General features: G+C 36.8%; 1 protein-coding gene across 1 annotated transcript in view; it reads left to right on the top strand.

Moving 5' to 3' along the window:
• The window catches only part of Ctnna3 (catenin alpha 3), a 1,328,241-nt gene that overhangs the window by 1,196,949 nt on the left and 112,000 nt on the right, over nucleotides 1-19,292 (top strand). Inside the window, exon 14 of the mRNA XM_035451658.1 lies at nucleotides 3,819-4,000. Within this exon, the coding sequence (XP_035307549.1) occupies nucleotides 3,819-4,000 (182 nt within the window). The remainder of the gene's footprint in view (nucleotides 1-3,818; nucleotides 4,001-19,292) is intronic.

The raw sequence follows: 19,292 nt of genomic DNA, 5'->3' as shown, positions 1-19,292 counted from the left end.
GGTTTTAATTTCCCAAATTAATAGATACACAATGCAGTATCATTCATATGGCAAGAACCCCAAAAGCTATTTGTATCAGAATTCTGTTTTGTAGATGCTGACATAGACATAGAGATACCTGATTATACATGTCAGATTTTCTACTTGGCCTAATTTGTCTTAAGCTTCATTCTTATTTCTTTTCATACCTTGTACCAAATAATTCAAAAAAACATTTTTTTAAAAAAAATCTGGAATCCTCAACACAAAGTATTCTCTTGGGTTTTACTTTTAAATTTTCCCAGTGATTGAAATTGATTGATGGAATTTAATAAATTATTCATAGATCTACTTAAACCCTTCAGTAAAGGTGTCAGATAGTAATTTAATGTCTCATTATTGTTGCTGTCCTGTGCAAAGAATAACTAGAATCTTCTAGAACTTTCAATTTTACAATTTCTTGCTCAACTACTGACTGTTCTCTTGTTGGATCTGAAAGTCATTTGATTGTAACTCACCACATGATTTGAGAGTATGTTGGATGCAATGTAGAGTATCCTGTCTGTGACAGTTTCTATTGACACTGGGCTCCCTTAAGAGAAAGGTAAAAGTGGTAATTTTTTCACTTTGTTTCTGGGGAAACTTATGCAAGTGGATTAAGGAGTTCCTGGAGATCTTATAGGAGATCAGCGACATTACTAGGTATAGAACTTGTAATACTCTTGACCACATTACCGCCTTAATATTTTGTTATGTCATTAGTAAGTAACTTTCCCTAATATTCTCTAAAATTCCATCAGCATTATGGGTTATCCTGGTTATCGGTATCTTATCATTACTATCACTATGATTACAACACATGGCTAAGAGCTACTTGGGGAGGAAAGAGTTTACTTTATCATATATTTATTGTTAGCAGCCCATTTCTGTTGGAAGTCAGGGTAGAAACTCAAGCAGGGCCACAACCTAGAGGCAGGTACTAAAGCAGAGTCGATGGAGGAGTGCTGCTTTCACGGCTTGCTCCTCACATATTGCTCTGTCTGTTTTCTCATACAAGTCAGGACCACCTGCAATGTTCCCAGAGTTCTGGGCCCTCCCACATCAATCATTAATCAAGAGAATGCTTCATAGATTTGCCTACAAGTCAGTATGATGGAGACATTTTCTTAGTTGAGAGTCCTTCTTCCCTGTGTAAAGCTGCCTAATAATGATAATAATAATAGTAAATTCAGCATGACCAGCACCACAGAATCATTATCTCTCACATGTAGGATGTACAAAGATGGCTCTGTTGAATCTATTTCACAGTTATTAGTACTTGAATGTGTAAACATGAGAGGAGAAAAATAATGACCAATATTCAAGGTGGAGAAAACCCATTTCTGTTTCCAAGTTCATTTAATGGGTTGATAGCTTACAATTTACTTAACATACTTGTGTATTACTTTTGATTCTGGTAGTAGTGAGCTGTGTCTTCATTTACATCCCTTACCATTTGCCAGCAGTAGTAAAAGCTGCTTGGCTTTAGCACTCTGCATAGGACACATTTCCTAAAAGAGAAAGAAAAAAAAACTACTTTTTATTGCTAAGAAACAAAAATTGTATAGCTCAATAATTAAAAATCTAGCTTCTGGGATGGAGAGATGACTCAGTGTCTAAGGGCAGGCACTGTTCCTGAGGAAGACCTGAGTTGAGTCCCCAACTGTCAGTCACAACAGCTCCATGGGGACTTTCACCTCTGTCCCTCACAGCCACCGTAAACCATGTGCTCATACACACCCACACACAAACACACTGCTGCACCCTCTCCATACCCCCCACATACACATATGCATAATTAAAAATAAAGTAACTCTTTAGAAAAAATCCTAACCTTAGGAAGTTTAACCTTAGTCTTCAAAGGAAATTAAATGGAAAATTGAAAATGTGCTGGAAATATGAATGTATATTGATAAATTTTCTTTTGAATAAGAAATATGTCATTTGTTGAACTCTTAAGACATGTAAGGCTTATGCTAATGGATTTTAAGGAAACCACACTAGAAAGCCTTACTGTTGGTTGTATTTGCTATGGTAGATGTCAGGCAAGGCATCCTAATCCAGGTTGAGATCCTAGGTTAGGTTAGTAATAAGCTAATGATAAATGACACTCCATACATATTGATTCTTTGATCTGTATTTTTGTTTGTATTGTCTACTTAATATTATTTTAAATTTTGTAAAGACGAACTCTCTATGTATCCCCGACTGGCCTAAAACTCTCCATGTAGACCAGCCTGGCCTCAAACTACCAGAAATCCTCCTGCCTCTGCCTCTTGAGTGCTGGGATTAAAGGTATGCATACCCACACCCAACCTAATTTCTTTATTTAATTTAGCTAAGCTTTTGTTGTTACTATATATTATTGATCTAGTAAGAAATGTTTTTACTACTTTTGAACCTAATATTCAGAAAATCACAAAGGTTTCTGATATTCATTTCCCATCCGTAGATGCCCAATCACTAGAATCCAGAAATCCTTGTAGATATATTTTCTATGTAAATAGTCTAATAAGAAACTTCAGCATTCATGTTTTGTCCTTTTCAAAACACCCCCTCTTTCCATCCACACACACCTACTATTAGAAAGTATCTGACATTCTACTGTGTCTTTTATGTGTGTGTTTGTGTGTGTGTGTATGTGCATACGTTCACAGATGTATGTGTGTATGTATGTCTCTCTCTGTGTGTACATGCATGTGTCTATATATGTGAGTGTGTATTTGTGTGTTTGTGTGTGTGTGTTTATCTGGGTGTGTATGTGTGTGTCTGAGTATGTATGTATGAATGAGTGTGTGTGTGTGTGTGTGTGTGTGTGTGTGTGTGTGTGTGTGTGTGTATTGCTGGGACTGGGTCTGGACCTCACTGTTTGACAATATAATTGCAAGGAGAGCTTCATGAAATTTTATGGTCTTTAAAGTATCAAATCATTTTTCACTTCAGGATTCTTTTTTTTTCTTCTATTTTACAAAACTGACAGATTCCAAGCGCTGAGGTTGAGTATTCAGTCGTGTTAGAGTTTGCATGGTTTCCTACCAAAGCCTCATTTCAGATGCAATGGGAAGATGCAATTTGCATGCTGTTAAGAATGTAACATATCCACAGACTGCTATCATGCCAAAGCAGAGAATGTTTGCTGCTTGAGCAGCACCTCTAGACCTGGTATGCTAATAAGGGAGGATGCCCTTCATAAATCCTGCCCTTCACTCTAATTCTTCCAGGGGAACGGTATATATGCTAATATGGATCTGAAGGTTTTGCTTGTATAAAATATACATTTTATCTATGTTTATATGAGCATATTCTGTAATTGTTTATGAATGTATATACATACCATGCTTAATTAAGTATATATGTGTGTGTGTGCATGCACATAAAGATAAGTAGACATAGTGTCATTCCAAATATTCTGTTTAAATTTATCTCTTGAAGTGTTCAATTAATATAATTAAAACTATATGAAGAATATGCATTTTAACAAGTATTATGCATCAGATTCAATTTAAAATTTTGATATATTATGAAAGTAGTAGCAGGCTATTTTATAGAGGAGAACTCAAACATCAGACACCAAAGTCTACCGTTCTAACCTTAAATGTAGCTGTATACTTTGAGGCAAATATTGAAAATTGTGTAGCTTTTCCTCTTTGAATCAAATAGGAAAGCTGAGATTGGATGACTTAAGCTCCAGGTACCCTGATTTGAAATGAACTAATTGTAATAATGTCCTGTATGACTGTTTCTTCCTAAGACGCTGCCTCTATAGAGAAATGATTTTAAATTGAACCATCATATTTCAGGCTAAGATGACTCAACTGCCCGAGGCAGAAAGGGAGAAGATTGCAGAGCAAGTAGCTGATTTCAAGAAGGTGAAGAGCAAGCTGGATGCTGAGATCGAGATCTGGGACGACACAAGCAATGACATCATTGTTCTCGCCAAGAAGATGTGCATGATCATGATGGAGATGACAGACTTCACAAGGTAATTGCGTATGAAACCAGGTGTGACGGTGGCTACATGTTTGACACATTGCTGAAATTTCCAGTTTGCTCCGAGTGGCAAGGGAAATGTAAAAATAGAATTAGAACGCTGCAGATGTACAATCCCAGCATTGTGGTAAATATAATGCCATTTCTTCTAAAACCATTGCCTCCATACTCTCTTAACTTCACACTCTGCAGCAGGGATCACATTGTCTGCAGAAATTGATTGATAACATGGGCATGTTCTCTCTGCAGCTTGTGAGGGGTTGATACTTATTGTGACATCATCAGGACTTGTGGCCCTGGCCTTCCTGGAATGTAAATCAGTATATTTGAAACACCAATGCATAATGATGGCTATGAAGGAATTGTCACACACACACACACACACACATATTCAAGAAGCAATATAAATGTTTAAAAATGTTTTTGAGACTTTGTGGTAGCACAGTCAAACTGTCCCTATTCTCCATAGAGTCACTGTGGCAGTGGAACCCTGCACATATATCCCTGCCGGCCACACTGGGGCTTAGGTCCCGTGGCTTCAGGATGCTCACTTGAAAATGAGAATTCCCCAGAATAAAAAACTGACACTTGTCACCAACCTTTTAGAGCTCTATAAACAGGCTTCAGAGCCTTGTTTTCTCTATTTTCTGGTACTAACTGTTTCTTCTTTATCCTCATCAATTGGCCCTAGTTCAGTGTGGTGTTGTTGTTGTTGTTGTTGTTGGTGGTGGTGGTAGGGAATAAAATTATGAGGAATACTCTAGTTTGATGCTAAGAAGTTGCAGAGACCCCACATACAAAGGCTACTCCACAGAAAGAAAGGGTTCACAGGGAGAGGATCAGAAGCCCAGACTGAACAAAATGAGGAGGAAGAGGCAACTGTGGAGGTTCTTGAGGAGGAGACACCCAAATGTGAACAAGCAGCGGTTACTGAGCCCAAGGTCAAGGACCATTGACTCACTTGCCCAAGAAACCTTTCTGTAGGATTGCTTTAAGAATGTATACACAATGAGGGAATCCTCTCAGTGGCATTGGCCTATTTTGGAAGCACTTTGATGAAGATGTTGGTCTCTGTGCTGTTCTGTGAGTATGCTTTTATGAAAATTTCCCTTAGTCCTTAATGAGCTAAAATCTACTTACTGGAATATTCCTGTGAGTGAACACTTGATCATGTCACTCTATGCAGCCAATGACAAAAATTCTATGTCTGGGCTTTGGGTCTTCCCAGACCAAACATTTGCCTAGCTGCGAGTCTAGATTGAAAGATAGACTACGAAACCTATGCATGTGGCAACTAAATCCAGACAGTGAGGAGACCCTTACCTTGATTCCAGAATATGTCTCCCGGGAAAGGATTTTCCAGTATGTGGGCAAGTCTTCAATAAAGGCAAAATCTTCAAGAGAACATTTCTTACAGTTGCCTAGCTACCTCTATCCATCCTTTAAGGAAATGGAGGTCATTAAGGGAAACAGAACGTTGAAAAGCAGGTTGTAAATGTCTTCACATAATTAACCAAAGAGCAGCAATATGTGCAATGCTGCTCTTACCAGTGGCTAAAGAATACAAAACTGAAACAAAACTTATGTAGTCTTCATGGAGCTACAACAGTCCCAGAACAGAAAATTGTCCTGTGACACACATGTTACATGTATGAAATTATTATATAACAATTCACTAATTGTAAAACAACTTTATGATGGAATAATGAATACATGTAATTTTAAATCGTAATTAATTGGTAACACCCATTGCTTTTCAATGGTAAGACTGAGATCAAGTTTCTTAATGTTAAAAGCACTAAGTGGAAAATTGAAAGGACTAAAAAATGCTGTTTCAGTGGACCTTCCTAAACAATGCTACAATGTAACATAGTAAACATTGTAGCAAAGGCTAGCTACCCCATGTTATGCTTTTTATATAAATGACAAAAGAGATGGGCATATAAGTTACTACTTTTAAGTTGTTTAACTAGTAAATATTTGAAGATATTTAAAGCAAAAGTAAGTGAAATAATTATAGAGTAGTTCAAAACCTTTTAAAAAGGCAGCATAGAAAGTATGGTGGATAAAGAGCACTTTGGTAGATGCCTCAATCTTGAATGTAGTATATGCTGAAAACCTTTGTAATCTATTAGCCCTGTATCTGTATCTATACTTCACTTCAGGAAATGTATTTGCAAGGAATAATCTGAAACATGACTTTTTAAAAGTTAATTCAACCAGTATTATTGGTTGTTTTTTTTTATTTAACATTTAATTGAGTTTGGTCTAAGACAATTTTACACTCTTACACAGAGCATGCTGGTCACCCTCGTCCCTCACATCCCCTCTCCTCCATCTGTTTCTCTCTCACACTTATGTCTGATCATTATGTTTTGGTAACTGAGATTGAGCAGGACTTTCTCTGTTGGTTTTGACTGATCTATTGGAGTTTCATGGATTGAGCAGTAGGTAGCCAGCTAGACACAGTGACTCCCTTCTTGAAGCAAAGGGCAATGAGCACACTGTGTACAATAGCAACCATATAGTCACTCTCCCAGTGCCATCTTTGTAGAAATAGGATGAGCTGCTGGGTAAGGAAGAGGACACCAATAATAAAGTCAGTTCTTTAAAAGTATGACATTGGGATGTAAAATATTCAGTGAAAGAGAAAAGTACTCTGACCTCTATCTTATGAAACAGTATCGGTGGCTGCTCTAGCCCTGTTCATGCTTTGTCTTGTTTAGTTCAAAAGTTATCCTCTAAAACAGACTTTGGTTCCATTTTGTATTCCACTGAAAGAAAATCCACTTTTCAAACCTAAAAGACAGTGAAGATAGCACTCCAAATTTCATTGGAAAGTAAGAAAATTAAACTTATACATAGCATTTCATTATGAATGTCTTACAGTTATCAGTTTCTATTTTTCCCATTTAAACTCTCAACAGTTTTTTTTGCTAGTTATAGCCTGTAGCTTGATAATACCCTTTCATTGCTATTCATGCACAGAATAATTGAGTTTTGGTCTATGATTCAGTGTCTGCAGGCAGACACTCTAACAGTTTCTTGATATTCTTTCTATACATCTTACCATGTATATGTTTCTCTTTCTCCCCTTATCTCCATTTCCCCCAGGCATTGAATACACACATATACAACATAGACATGTATATAGTTCACTATAGGAACCAATACTATTCCATAGTATTAAGTAGAAGTATATTTTGAAATTTCATCATGGAGATTTAATCATACTTTAAGCTTTCTAAAATTTGTTGATGCTGTATGATTAATATGGATTCACTTTGTTTCTAATTTAGTTTGGATTGGCCCCTAAGCTTAGCAGCACTTAAGAAAATTTAAGTTATTTCACACAAACTTTCCCTAAATTAAGAGGGAATTAGCTCAATCATACAAAATAACTTTTAGACATCTAGAATTTCACCTTTATAAGATGCACAACAGAGTATCTATTTAAAATTACCATGTATAATATTGTTTTAGTCAATGTATGATTCCTATGAAGAGACACCATGATCATGGAAACTGAATTGTTGGCACATGCCTTTAATCCCAGCACTTGGGAGGCAGAGGCAGGCAGATCTCAGTGAGTTCGAGGCCAGCCTGTTCTCTAGAACAAGTGCCAGGATAGGCTCCAAAGCTACACCGAGAAACGCTGTCTTGAAAAACCAAAAAAACAAAAAGTATGTATTTGGGGCTGACTTACAGTTTCAGAGGTTTACTGTCATCATGGCAGGAAGCATGGTGGCATGGAGGCAGACATGGTGCTGGAGACACAGCTAAGAGTTCTACATCTGGATTTGTAGGCAATAGTACGAAAGAGACTCTGGTCTCAGAATGGGCTTTAAAAACCTCAAAGCCCACCCCCAGTAATACACTTCCTCCAATAAGGCCACTCCCTGGTGACCACCAATGTGGAAGCCTATGGGGCCATTTTCATTCAAACAACCACAAATATATTCATTAGATTTCAGTAAATCAGTTGCTTCTCTTTTGATATTAGCATGTGTCTATAGAGCAGGTGTTGAGATGCTGAAAAGACAACATGGGGACGGTATTGAGGAAATGACCCTAGATAAAGCACAGAAGAAAACAGGACCCAAACTGAAGTGCTGCAATGCTGAACTCAGATCTATAGCATGATGCTTCATAGCACGGATGATGAGAAACAAAATCAAGGGACTTAAAATTGAGAACTTCAGTGGACTTTGACTTTTGAGGGAACAGGAAATGTAGCCAGGTGGCCAGCAATGCTCCTCTATTTGGGAAATACAACTAATGCCAAAGAAATGATAGGAAATTATAACACATACCAAACATATTACTCTCACCCAAAATGTCAGTCATTAGAAAATGAGAAGTTCGTTATATTGAGGGAGGAGAATGTCCTTGTCTTTGGCACCCTACCAAGGAATAGGAAAATTCCTGCTCATGACATGCCAGGAGAATTCAAGATGGTATTGCAGGTGAGAATCCAGCTTGTCAGATATCCCATTCCTGTATGAAACAAACACAAAATTGAAAATAAAACTGATGCATAATAATTCAAAAAAATTAAAATTTAGAATCCCATCTGCCTACCTCCTTCTGTTGATCACAATAGATGTGAATGTATATTTTATAAACATATATTAAAAATCAAAATAAAGAGACATGAGCAAGAAAGAGTTTTGGGGTGAAGAATACAATGATTTAAGAAAATTTAGGGAAAGTGGTTAAAAGATAAAAAATTAGTAACAAATTATCAAACATTCAAAGAGGAACAGCATCAAAGAAAAATTTTATAAGCCTCATTAAAATAAAGACAAATAAGACACTTAACCAAACTGCTATGTGCAATTGGATAAATTGGATATAAAGCCTGTGAGATAATGATAATGAAGTATGAGATGAGAGGGAAAGAGGTTGAAATGACATAAAAGCCAAGATGATCCCAGCACACATGCAATTAAAGTTTTGAAGAATAAGAATAGAATATTGTTTGGGGAGAAATCAACATTTTCCATAAATCTAAACCTCAATTTGCATATCAAAAATCTTACCCATACTTGGGGAACTGGAGCTGGAACAATCCTTACTAAACAGTTGTATAAATTATATCACAGACATAATAGCACTTTGTGAATGTACATGTTTGTGAGACAACACAAGGCAACAACTTGAATACTAACTCAGGGCAAGAATCCCCTCTTAACACAAAGGCAGAGGACTACATTGTGTCTTTTCTCATTCTTGTGACCACTACCATGTCTCAGATAATCTGCTTTTATCTTTGTACATAGCTTACTGAATTGTTCTGCAGATAGTCACTTAGGCCACTTCTGTGTCTTTCTGTCTCCAATTCTGCCTGCTCTACATTCTAATTTGTGATAGTCCAGTATGAGTGTTTGCTTTACTGTTTCTATTTGAAGCCCTTTATGGTGCTATTTTTATAAGTAATTTATTTCTTGTATATATCTCTGTTATAACTCAGCTCCCCATTGTGTAGAATATAACATCTACCTTGCCCTCTCTTTTTCCTCATTAACCCCTGTTCTGTATCTTCTTTGGATGAAATTATGCTATCATGATATTGTTGCATGGCGTTTACATTCTCCTAATGAGTATTTCTGAAGTGTTCTTACTTAGTCTGTAGGTTGATTCTGAAAGGCTTTGTATAATATTGATATAATTAACTCAGGCGGGAAACACACATGAGAACATACACTTACAGCTGAAAGCCGAATTAGATTTCCATCTAGTCTAACGTTTCTATACAGTTGTATGGGAAACAGCTTTCAATGGAAAGAAGCCTTAACTGAGCTGCAGTAAAATATCAAAAAGCTTCAATTCCTCTCACCAGGGATCAGAGTGAATGTTCACAGTGGCTATATCCATTTATGTGACCTATAACTGTGGGGAAAAACAGAGGAAAACATGCCCAGAAACAGAAGTTTGTGCTTTTGATTAGTTATTTTGTGACAATGGTTCATGAATTCAGACTAGCCCTGAACTCACTATGCACCCAAGGCTGTCCTTGAACTCACTGTGTGCATGAGGGTGACCCTGAACTCTTGCTCTTCCTGCCCTCACCACCAAACCAGTTCCGAAGGAAGCATTTGCATCATGCCTGTTGACAAGCAGATATGAAGATATTGACAAATGGACAGAATTCCCTAATAAAAGAACATTTCAATGTTCACAAAAAGTACAACATGCAAAGAGGGATGCAGAGCCAGTGTTAAAAATATTTCACGGAGTAACTAGTGCAGAGTTTCACTGAAAGTCTCCAATTAAGAACATGATTGCTAGTGTCAGTGTTGTCTTTTGTTTGGATATTTTCACTAAGTGGCAAGATGAAGAAGATGACTTCCTAAAAGACATGTACTGAAGAATGACATAAGCTTTCTAGAGACTCAAAGCAGTGACTTACAAGAAGAAAAGTAGCCGGGACAGATTTTTTTTTGAGATATTTGAATGCTTTGATGAATGTATTTTATGTTTCAAGAAATATAAAAAAGAACGAGGAAGGATATGAGATTGTGAAAAGAGAATGAAGAGTTAACGTCATCAATGAGACAGAAAGACAGTTGGGAAAGACATCTCCACTAATGAACATGATGATGATGACAAGACATGTAAACATGAATCAACATAAATTTATAGGGTTATTTCTTCTAGTATTGACTTTAGTGAGTGAGCTGAGCATCAGAGAGAAAATTCAGGTTCATATAGTGTATAGGTGAATTGAGTCAACCATCCTCTTTATACTGTAAGATCCTTGTCTACTGTTTTTAAAGTTGCCTCATATTTCCTATCTAGATAGCCACATTAAGTTTAAGTTGTATAAAATTCTTCTGATCTTTGACTTATATCTAGATTTGTAAAGGATAGGTACATCATAGATTTATATACATTCAATGTGTTTAGTATATATTAGCTGAATATATAAAATTTTTAAAAAACAATGAAATTATAAAGGCAAAACATCCAGTAAAGTAACAAAGAAACACAGTCAAGATATCAGTTACTTTTTGTTATTGTGACCACATAGATGTCATTGACTTCTTAAAGGAGTTGATCTATGGTGCCAACAGTTTCAAGGGATCATAATGGTGCTAATGTACTATCATAGTCTGCATGGCAATTTGAGCAAGAATCAGAAGCAGATTATCACATTTAAAGCTCACACAGAGAAACCCACTAACTAGGCCACAGTCCCAAACACTCAGTACCCTTCTACACCAGTTGGGGACCAAGTTAACCATCACCCTTCCCATGAACCAGCTCAAAGGAGCATGTAGGGAGCCTGCTTCGGCCCCAATGGCGTCTTAGTCAAGTAAAGGCGTGCCATTTGAGTTTCTGGTCTATTAAACTAATAGATTCCAAACTGCAGTGTTAGAAACACTAGCCAGGAAAAATTGATTAAAATGGAAGAAGCAAGGGTGACTAAAGAAGTTAGAAAGAAAAGCTTTTGTTATTTTTGTATAGCACGTAGGAAAACAAACATGCAAACTAAGGGACATTTTAAGTGACAGACTGTACTAGACAGGGAGCATGACAAGGCCAGAAGTAACAGTCGCAATTAATTAGGATTCTTACATGTAGGATCAATTGTTAAAATACCTTCATTTGTGTTTGGTTACACAGAGAAATACATAATACGTTTTTTAATTTCCAATGAATCTTCATAATAATAATATTACAAACATACATCATCGTCACCAATTGATAAAATTGAGAAGGTGGAAGTTAAAATAGAATAAAACATAGAAAAGAGACTATAAAATTTTAAAAAACAATCTTACTATAAGTTATGTTCACATACCAGAATTTATAATATGGATTTAGAGTAACCTTTTTTAAAATATTTAAACCATATAATAAGTAAAAAGACAAAAAGATGCAGAAGCATACAGCAATTTGTTTTTCTAGAAACAATGAAATATTAGAGGAAAGATCTCTCTTCCTAAAAAATAATTTTTGAAATTTATTAATAAGCAGGATAGCTTTAAGAAGCAATGCATAATGGCTTTCATTTGCTTGTCGACACTGACATGTGGAACACAGAGAGAAGGGCAGTTATGTGAAAATGACACCATGACTTTTTAAAACCGTTCTTTAAGTTTTATTTTGAGATTGTATTTTAATTACAACATTTCTTCCTTCCCTCCAAACCTTCCCACATACAACCCCCTAATATAACCTACAGGGTGCCTTTAATATTTTGGGGGATGACCATTTGGTACTGAACAACAAATTGGTGTGCTCTTCCCCACTCCCAAATTACTCAGTTGCCTGTAGTAGTTCTTCATGAGAGCTGAGACCTGTCAGTCTTTAGTCATGAAGTTTAGCATGTGCATTGTTTATTGGTGTCCCTCTTGTTCATCTCATGTTTCAGTGGTCATGTTGATGACACTTTATGAGTAGAGCTCCTGATGCTACACTAGGAGACACAACTTCACAGCAAACTTCATGATCCTGTGGCTGTTTGTTTTGTTTTGTTTGTTTGAGAGAGGGTTTCTCTGTAGCTTTGGAGCCTGTCCTGGAACTTTCTCTGTAGACCAGGCAGGCCTCGAATTTACAGAGACCCATCTGTCTCTGCCTCCTGAGTGCTGGGATTAAAGACATGCACCAGAATGCCTGGCAATCCTCTGGCTATTACATTCTTCCCACTCCCTTTTCTGCAATGTTCCCTGAGCTGTAGGTGAGGGAGTATTTTGTGTCTGTATCTGTTGGGACTGGGCTCCATAGCTGTACATACGGATTGGTTGTGGTATTCGGTAGTTGTAGCTCTAATAGAGAAAAACCTAAAAATGTGAAAGACAGGCAATCAATTATGAATATATATATATATATATATATATATATATATATATATGTTTTCACTCTTTTGACCATGTTAACTATTTTTTTTAGTCTAACTGCATTTATCAGGAACAGAATGAACAGATTGTCTCAATACTTACTCTGAGAAGAATAGAGTGGTGTGTTACTTTTGGCTAAAATTCTGGATAGTAAAATGTTTGCATAATAACAGGAGCTTGTAGAAAGCATCGGTGAAGATTCTTGATGGGTTTTTCTGATTAGGAAACAGGAAATTGTATTGGGAAGCAGAAGGGCAATGTCAGATCATGTCATATGAGGGTTACAACTTTAGTCTCTCTAGATTCATACCTTCTGAGTGGACAACCTTTACAAAAAGCAACATATTACTGAAATACTTTTAATCTAGTTTGAAGGCCTTCTGATACATAAGCAACTTTGAGGATGTTGTGAATAAAAGCTAGGTTGTTATAAGAGAATTCACAAGTACACTGAGTGAGAACACATTTGGAAATAGACCCATTTCTAGCTTTGCGAAAGCTAAACATGGAAGCATTCTCACAGTCCATAGGTGCCATTGCCAAAGGCATCTGCAAAGAGGCGTATTGTGTGTCCACACTGCAACAAAGGAAGAGCTGTAAGATGAATTTTAGACTCTTAACATCTCTCCAACCTAAACTGAATCCAGAAGTGACTAAATTATAAACCTTTAATTGTTTTGAAATGAATGCAGCATTTTTTTTCATTTTACTCCTTTCTTATGTCCACTTTTTTTTAAAGATTTTTTTTCTTGGATGCAATGTTTTTCCTGTAGTTAAATTTAGCATGGGCAAGTACACAAACACACACACACACACACACACACACACACTTCATCACAGTTATTTTCACTATTTATTGTTAGACATGTGAGGGTAGAAGCCATAGTTAGTAATGTGATATTTAGCAGCAAGTAGTATTCATTTGACACATACGGTGTCCTATACAAATATTAATTGGCCTCATATAATAGGTAAAAATATTTTAAATATATATGATAATTTTTCATTTTCATGAAATGCTGTTCAGTAGAGTGTAATAGCCAACAAATGAATTCGCACTATAGATCTGCCTATGAAAAATAAATTTCTTTATAAAACTTTCTTTATTTAATATCCTTATGGCAGTTACATCTCCCTCCCCTCCTCCCATTCCTTTTCTCATCTCCCCTCTTCCCCTGCCCTCAACCCACTCCTCCTCTGTTTTTGTTCAGAAAGGGACAGGCTGTTATCAACAAAGCATGGCTTATCAAGTTGCAGTAAGACTAAACACCTCCCCTGGTATTAAGGTTGGGCAAGGCATTCCAGTATGAGGAATAGGTTCCCAAGAGCCTGCCGAAGTATTATGGACAGCCCATGCCCCCATTGTTAGTAGTTCCACAAGTAGACAAAGTAATGGATTATGATTGCATTTTGCAATTAATTGCTGAAAATCTACATGACAGTAATAAAAGTAAATTTTAAATTACAAATGAAAATTAAGTAAAAATAAGAATGCAGAAATGATAACTCAGTGGGCAAAGATGTTTCTGCCAAGCCTGAAGAACTGAGTTCAATTACCACATTAATAAGAAGGCTAAAACAGTGCTCAGGCTATAGAATCAAGGACATGAGGTTGGATGATTATTAACCTCATGTTGATAATATTAGAAGATCAAGATGAGGTGAATATTGATTGTAACCTGGGTTTTGAGGAGCCTTTTAAAGGCTGCCCTTATGACCTGTTTTTACTAGGAAGGTCACAGAGTTCTAATAGATTCCCTAGACCCCATCCATAATCAGGGAGTAAACTCAAAATAGGAGGTTGTGTGTATGAAATCAGATTCAAACCATGACATCCGTAGTATATCAGAGACATGGAAGAAGAGTGAAATTAGATGTTTATGTTACTTGACCTTCTGAATCAGGAAGCCCATTAGGAATTATTAGGGTTGTAGAAATGTTCTTATTATGATATTTAAATATTAAAATGTTTAATTGTATTTTCATAAGTTGAGGATCAATATCCATAAAACAGGCACTGCTTATGTTATGATGATTTCCTAAATTTAATAAACTAGCTGTTAATAGATATCAATTTCCTGATGATTGACTCTGCTTCCTGGATGAATGTGGATAATCATGAGGTTATTCAAAGGCCTCTGAAGTATCGCAGCTTAAAAGATGTTGAATATTTTTTTAATGAGTGACATCCCTATGGATAATTTGCATGGTAATGATATGACTTTCCCTCAGTTTTGTTTAGTTATCCAAGAATGTTATATGTTATGTTTTCCAAAAGGGTTGAAGGCACATTCTTTTGCTCTGTTAACTATTATAGCCAGATCGTACTATGATTTGTTTATAGCTATGATGTCCTGAGACTGTTAAGCAGTACAGTCCCTGAGCCTAACTCTCTGCAAATGGGTTAGTAGCAAAGTGTCTGCAGATCAGTAACATGACTCAGCTAGAAGGAAAATCAGTTTCTATTCTGTGTGACCCCCAAAACAAGGAACTGAATGCTCCTTCAATAGATATTTCTGATAGTTTCAAAATAATTAGATAGTGAAGGTTGTTGCTTTAAATACATATGAAATCTATTTTTCTCTTCTTTGGATTCTTCCATATAAGGAATATAATTTTAAACAAACCTACATTTAAATAAAGAAAAGCTCCCAAAGAGTTGTGTTGTTTATATGTTTTTAGATGCACCCTAAATAACACCTTGATACTCCTTAAGGTCAGCCTCCTACAAAATATCTGATTAGAGGGGCAGATTGAAGCATCCCAGGGGTGCCAGTTTGCCAGCTGGTCCCCATGTGTTTGAGTAGTGTTTCACAATGAGTGTTGGCTGACCTCAGCTAAAGAGCCCAGATAGTAACGGGGTACCGGAGGCAATTGCATCTCATGAGTGAAAACACAATCTCTCAGATTTGTAATGGGATACCAAGAAATGTCAAGGTGAGTCACATCACATAAATGTCACCTCCCCTGACAGTCTCCAGGACATCTGCCCATGCTGCTTCCTTTCCCATTTTCTCCTGTATAATGAAGCAACCCTACAATGCCAGGGGACTACTATTCTTAAAGTGCACAACTAGGTGCACATTTCACTTTACAATTCTGGATCATTTTCTATAGCCAAGGACAGAAACTGCAATGCAATCAGTTGATAAGAGCAAAACTCGGAATTTTTTTAAAGAGGCATGCACATTTCACAGTACTCTTAATGACAGTATCACCAGTCATTGCTAACTTCAGGTTCAATTTTTGTCAATTACTCTTAAATTAAAAATACCTTCAAATTACTGGTTTTTATTCAAACTTCTTATTCTAAAAATAAAATTTTATAACATCTTAGAAGAATTCTTAGAAGAAAAATCTTCAACTGTAATCCCATGTGTTAAGCTGTCTCTTTTTTATATTTTCCCCTAGACATTATTTTCTTAGTTCTCTCATTGTTTTTTTACTTCAGTTACCCTGGAGTCATTTCTATCTCCTGGTTATATGAGACTCTACTTCTCATTTTCTGTTTTCCATGGAGATTACTTGTCGACATGACTCCTACTGTCTTTCTCTCTTTTTGTCATCTCTGCCCTTGCAGGATTAGGTTGTTGTTGTCAGTTTCTTTCGTTTTGTTTCTGCACTTTGATTCCCTGAACTTGTCCTCAAATAGCCCTGCTCACCTCATTCATGTCATTATGTCTCCAACTTGTGCTTTTTAATATTTGCCTTTTCTGAGAAGGAGGAATGAAGATCGAAGGGGCCTGTACCAGGTTGGAGAAACCCAGAGAAACAGCTGGCCTGAACAAGGGGGAGCACATCGACCCCAGATGCTGTCTGGGAGGCCAGTACAGGACTGATCCAGACCCCTGAACATAGATGTCAGTGAGGAGGCCTCTGCACTCCAGGGGGCCCCTGGTAGTGGATTAGTATTTTTCCCTGGTGTAAGAAGGGACTTTGAGAGCCCATCTCATGTGAAGCGATGCACTTTTGCCCTGGACACATGGGGTAGGGCCCAGGCCCAGCCCAGGATGATGTGGTGGACTTTGAGGAGCCATGGTTGGGGGCCCTAACCTGCCTGGGGAGTAGAGGGTGGATGGGGTAGAGGGGTAGGTTGGGGGTGGGGAAGGAGGTATGGGGGTGAGGGGAGGGAGAGGGAGAAGGGATCGACATGTGAAACAAGCTTGTTCCTAATTTTAAACTAATAAAAAAATATTTGCCTTTTCCTTATGACCCTATTTATCAACATATCATATGGCTTTTGTATCATTTGTATCTCCTTTTGAATTTAAAAACAAAATAGCTTACTTCTCTTCTTGTATTATGTCTCCATGTGATCCCATCTTTCACCACTTTCATTGCTCATATTTGATAGGTAATCATTGGGTTATCCATGCACATGGGACATGGGACATGTAAAGTTAATATGTCATGAATTTTGCCTTCCCACAGCTCTCCAACAGAGAGAGAGGCATAAATCAATCCATGTGAATTGTTAGAGAGAACACACAGGAAATCATGGGCCATGATTTTTCTAGAAGACCTAGAGAATGGTCACCTATAAGAAAGAGTGTGGTATCAATGAAAAAATACTTTATTTTGCCAAATGATATTTCATAGTTCTAATGGCAGGCAAGAAAAATGAGTAACTGTAATAGATTTTCCTCTGTATTAATGATTTTACTGTGTGTGTCTTATTCATCAGGTTATATGACATAAATATATACTGATCTTACTAAAATAGGAAAGAACTATGTACCTCCTCAGCAGAGCACATGAGTCTCATAAAATGTGGAAGATAAAAATATCCTCTATGGTATATTGTCAGGCAATTCTTGAGGTAGCAGTGGTATGATGTTGAGAGAGGTCTCCAGATACAGAAATGTCATGGGCAAAAAATGAAATAAATATGCAGATACCCTGAATATCATGTTGTGTGGAGACAGAGAGGCAAGCTGGCATTTCTTGAGTGAAAATAGAAGGGTAGAAGTTTGGAAAAGTAGATTGATGCAATGGAAGGACTCTGACATTGAGATCTTACCATCTTGGTAGCATAATCATAGTCGGTAACCGTAACGTTGATTTGGACCAGGAAATGAATGTAGTCCCACATTAATTTTTTTTCACTTATATTCTTTCACTTCTTTAGAGGATATACCTCAAAGGCAGTAAGAATGAATTTAGGTCTCAGCTGGAGAATAGTTTTACTAGAATTGGATCAGGATGACAATCCAAAAGGAAGAGATAATGTAGATTTAAAAACTATGTAGGTGAATAAATGGGAAGACACAATGGCTGATTAAATATACTGATAAAAGTCAGGTTGATTCAAAAAGCCTACCCTTTAGTGGCTGATGCCCTAGTACAGCACACCAAGAACAGAAGGCATAGCAAAGGAAACCAGGTGTCATTTCTCTATCCCTTGAAATTCCTCTTTAAGTTTTTCAATTTAGATTAATTTTGAAAGTGCACTAAAATTCTAAGCTCTCATCCATCTATTACTTGATTTAGTCTTCATGAATGTCTGCTGACATTGACTTCACAGGTAGCTTTATGCAGGAATTTCAGATAAGAACTCAGAAAAAATACTTTCCCATGATGAGTGTTCTATTGATTGTGGGTTATCTAAATGCTCAGTTTTTATTTTTAAATTAGCTAGTCTAGTTCTAATATGACAATCAAAATTTCAAAAAGATTGGAACATTGTCATGTATAAGGGAAGTGTTCAATTAATATGCAAATATTTTATATGCCTATACATTTTGCATATTATTTTTATAAATGGATTTGGGGCATTTGATCATATTTAGATCAACGGAGTAGTTTAAATGATCACCTCACATCAGTTGCAAATTTGTCTTATATTTCTATTCAGTTGCATGGTGTCCCTACACATACTCACCCTTAGACTGTTAGATATCCAGAGGCATAAAGAAGTCCCCTAGGGCAGGGCGTTGGTGGCACACACCTTTAATCCCAGCACTCAGGAGGTAGAACCAGGTGGATCTCTGTGAGTTTGAGGCCAGCCTGGTCTCCAGAGCGAGTGCCAGGATAGGCTCCAAAGCTACACAGAGAAACCCTGTCTCCAAAAAAACCCAAAAAAACCCCAAACAAACAAAAAAGAAATCCCCTAGGTCTCTATGTCCTTTGCTCTACCCATACTGTGTTCTTTTGCTCTATTTTTTTTTAAATTCATCAATTCCTGAATTATACCTCTTATAATAAATTGATAAAATTTTATTTAAAAAAACCACCAACGTTGTATGAAGGAATGGTATAATAGAAATAATTCTGTTGTCCTAGCCCCAGCCATGCACAAGAAAAAAAAAAAATGGCTTTGCCAGCAGCAGTTCGCAATGAAGTGGAGGTTGATACAGCCCTTTTTATACTTTTCACTTCCCTTTGAAGTCAGAGATGAGCATCATTAGGAGGCAGGACACTCCACAATTAATTAAATTA

The sequence above is a fragment of the Cricetulus griseus genome (assembly GCF_003668045.3).
Source record: "Cricetulus griseus strain 17A/GY chromosome 1 unlocalized genomic scaffold, alternate assembly CriGri-PICRH-1.0 chr1_0, whole genome shotgun sequence".
NCBI classification, from domain to species: domain Eukaryota; kingdom Metazoa; phylum Chordata; class Mammalia; order Rodentia; family Cricetidae; genus Cricetulus; species Cricetulus griseus.
The sequence above is the reverse complement of the archived record's forward strand: the minus strand, read 5'-3'. Positions and strand labels throughout refer to the sequence as shown.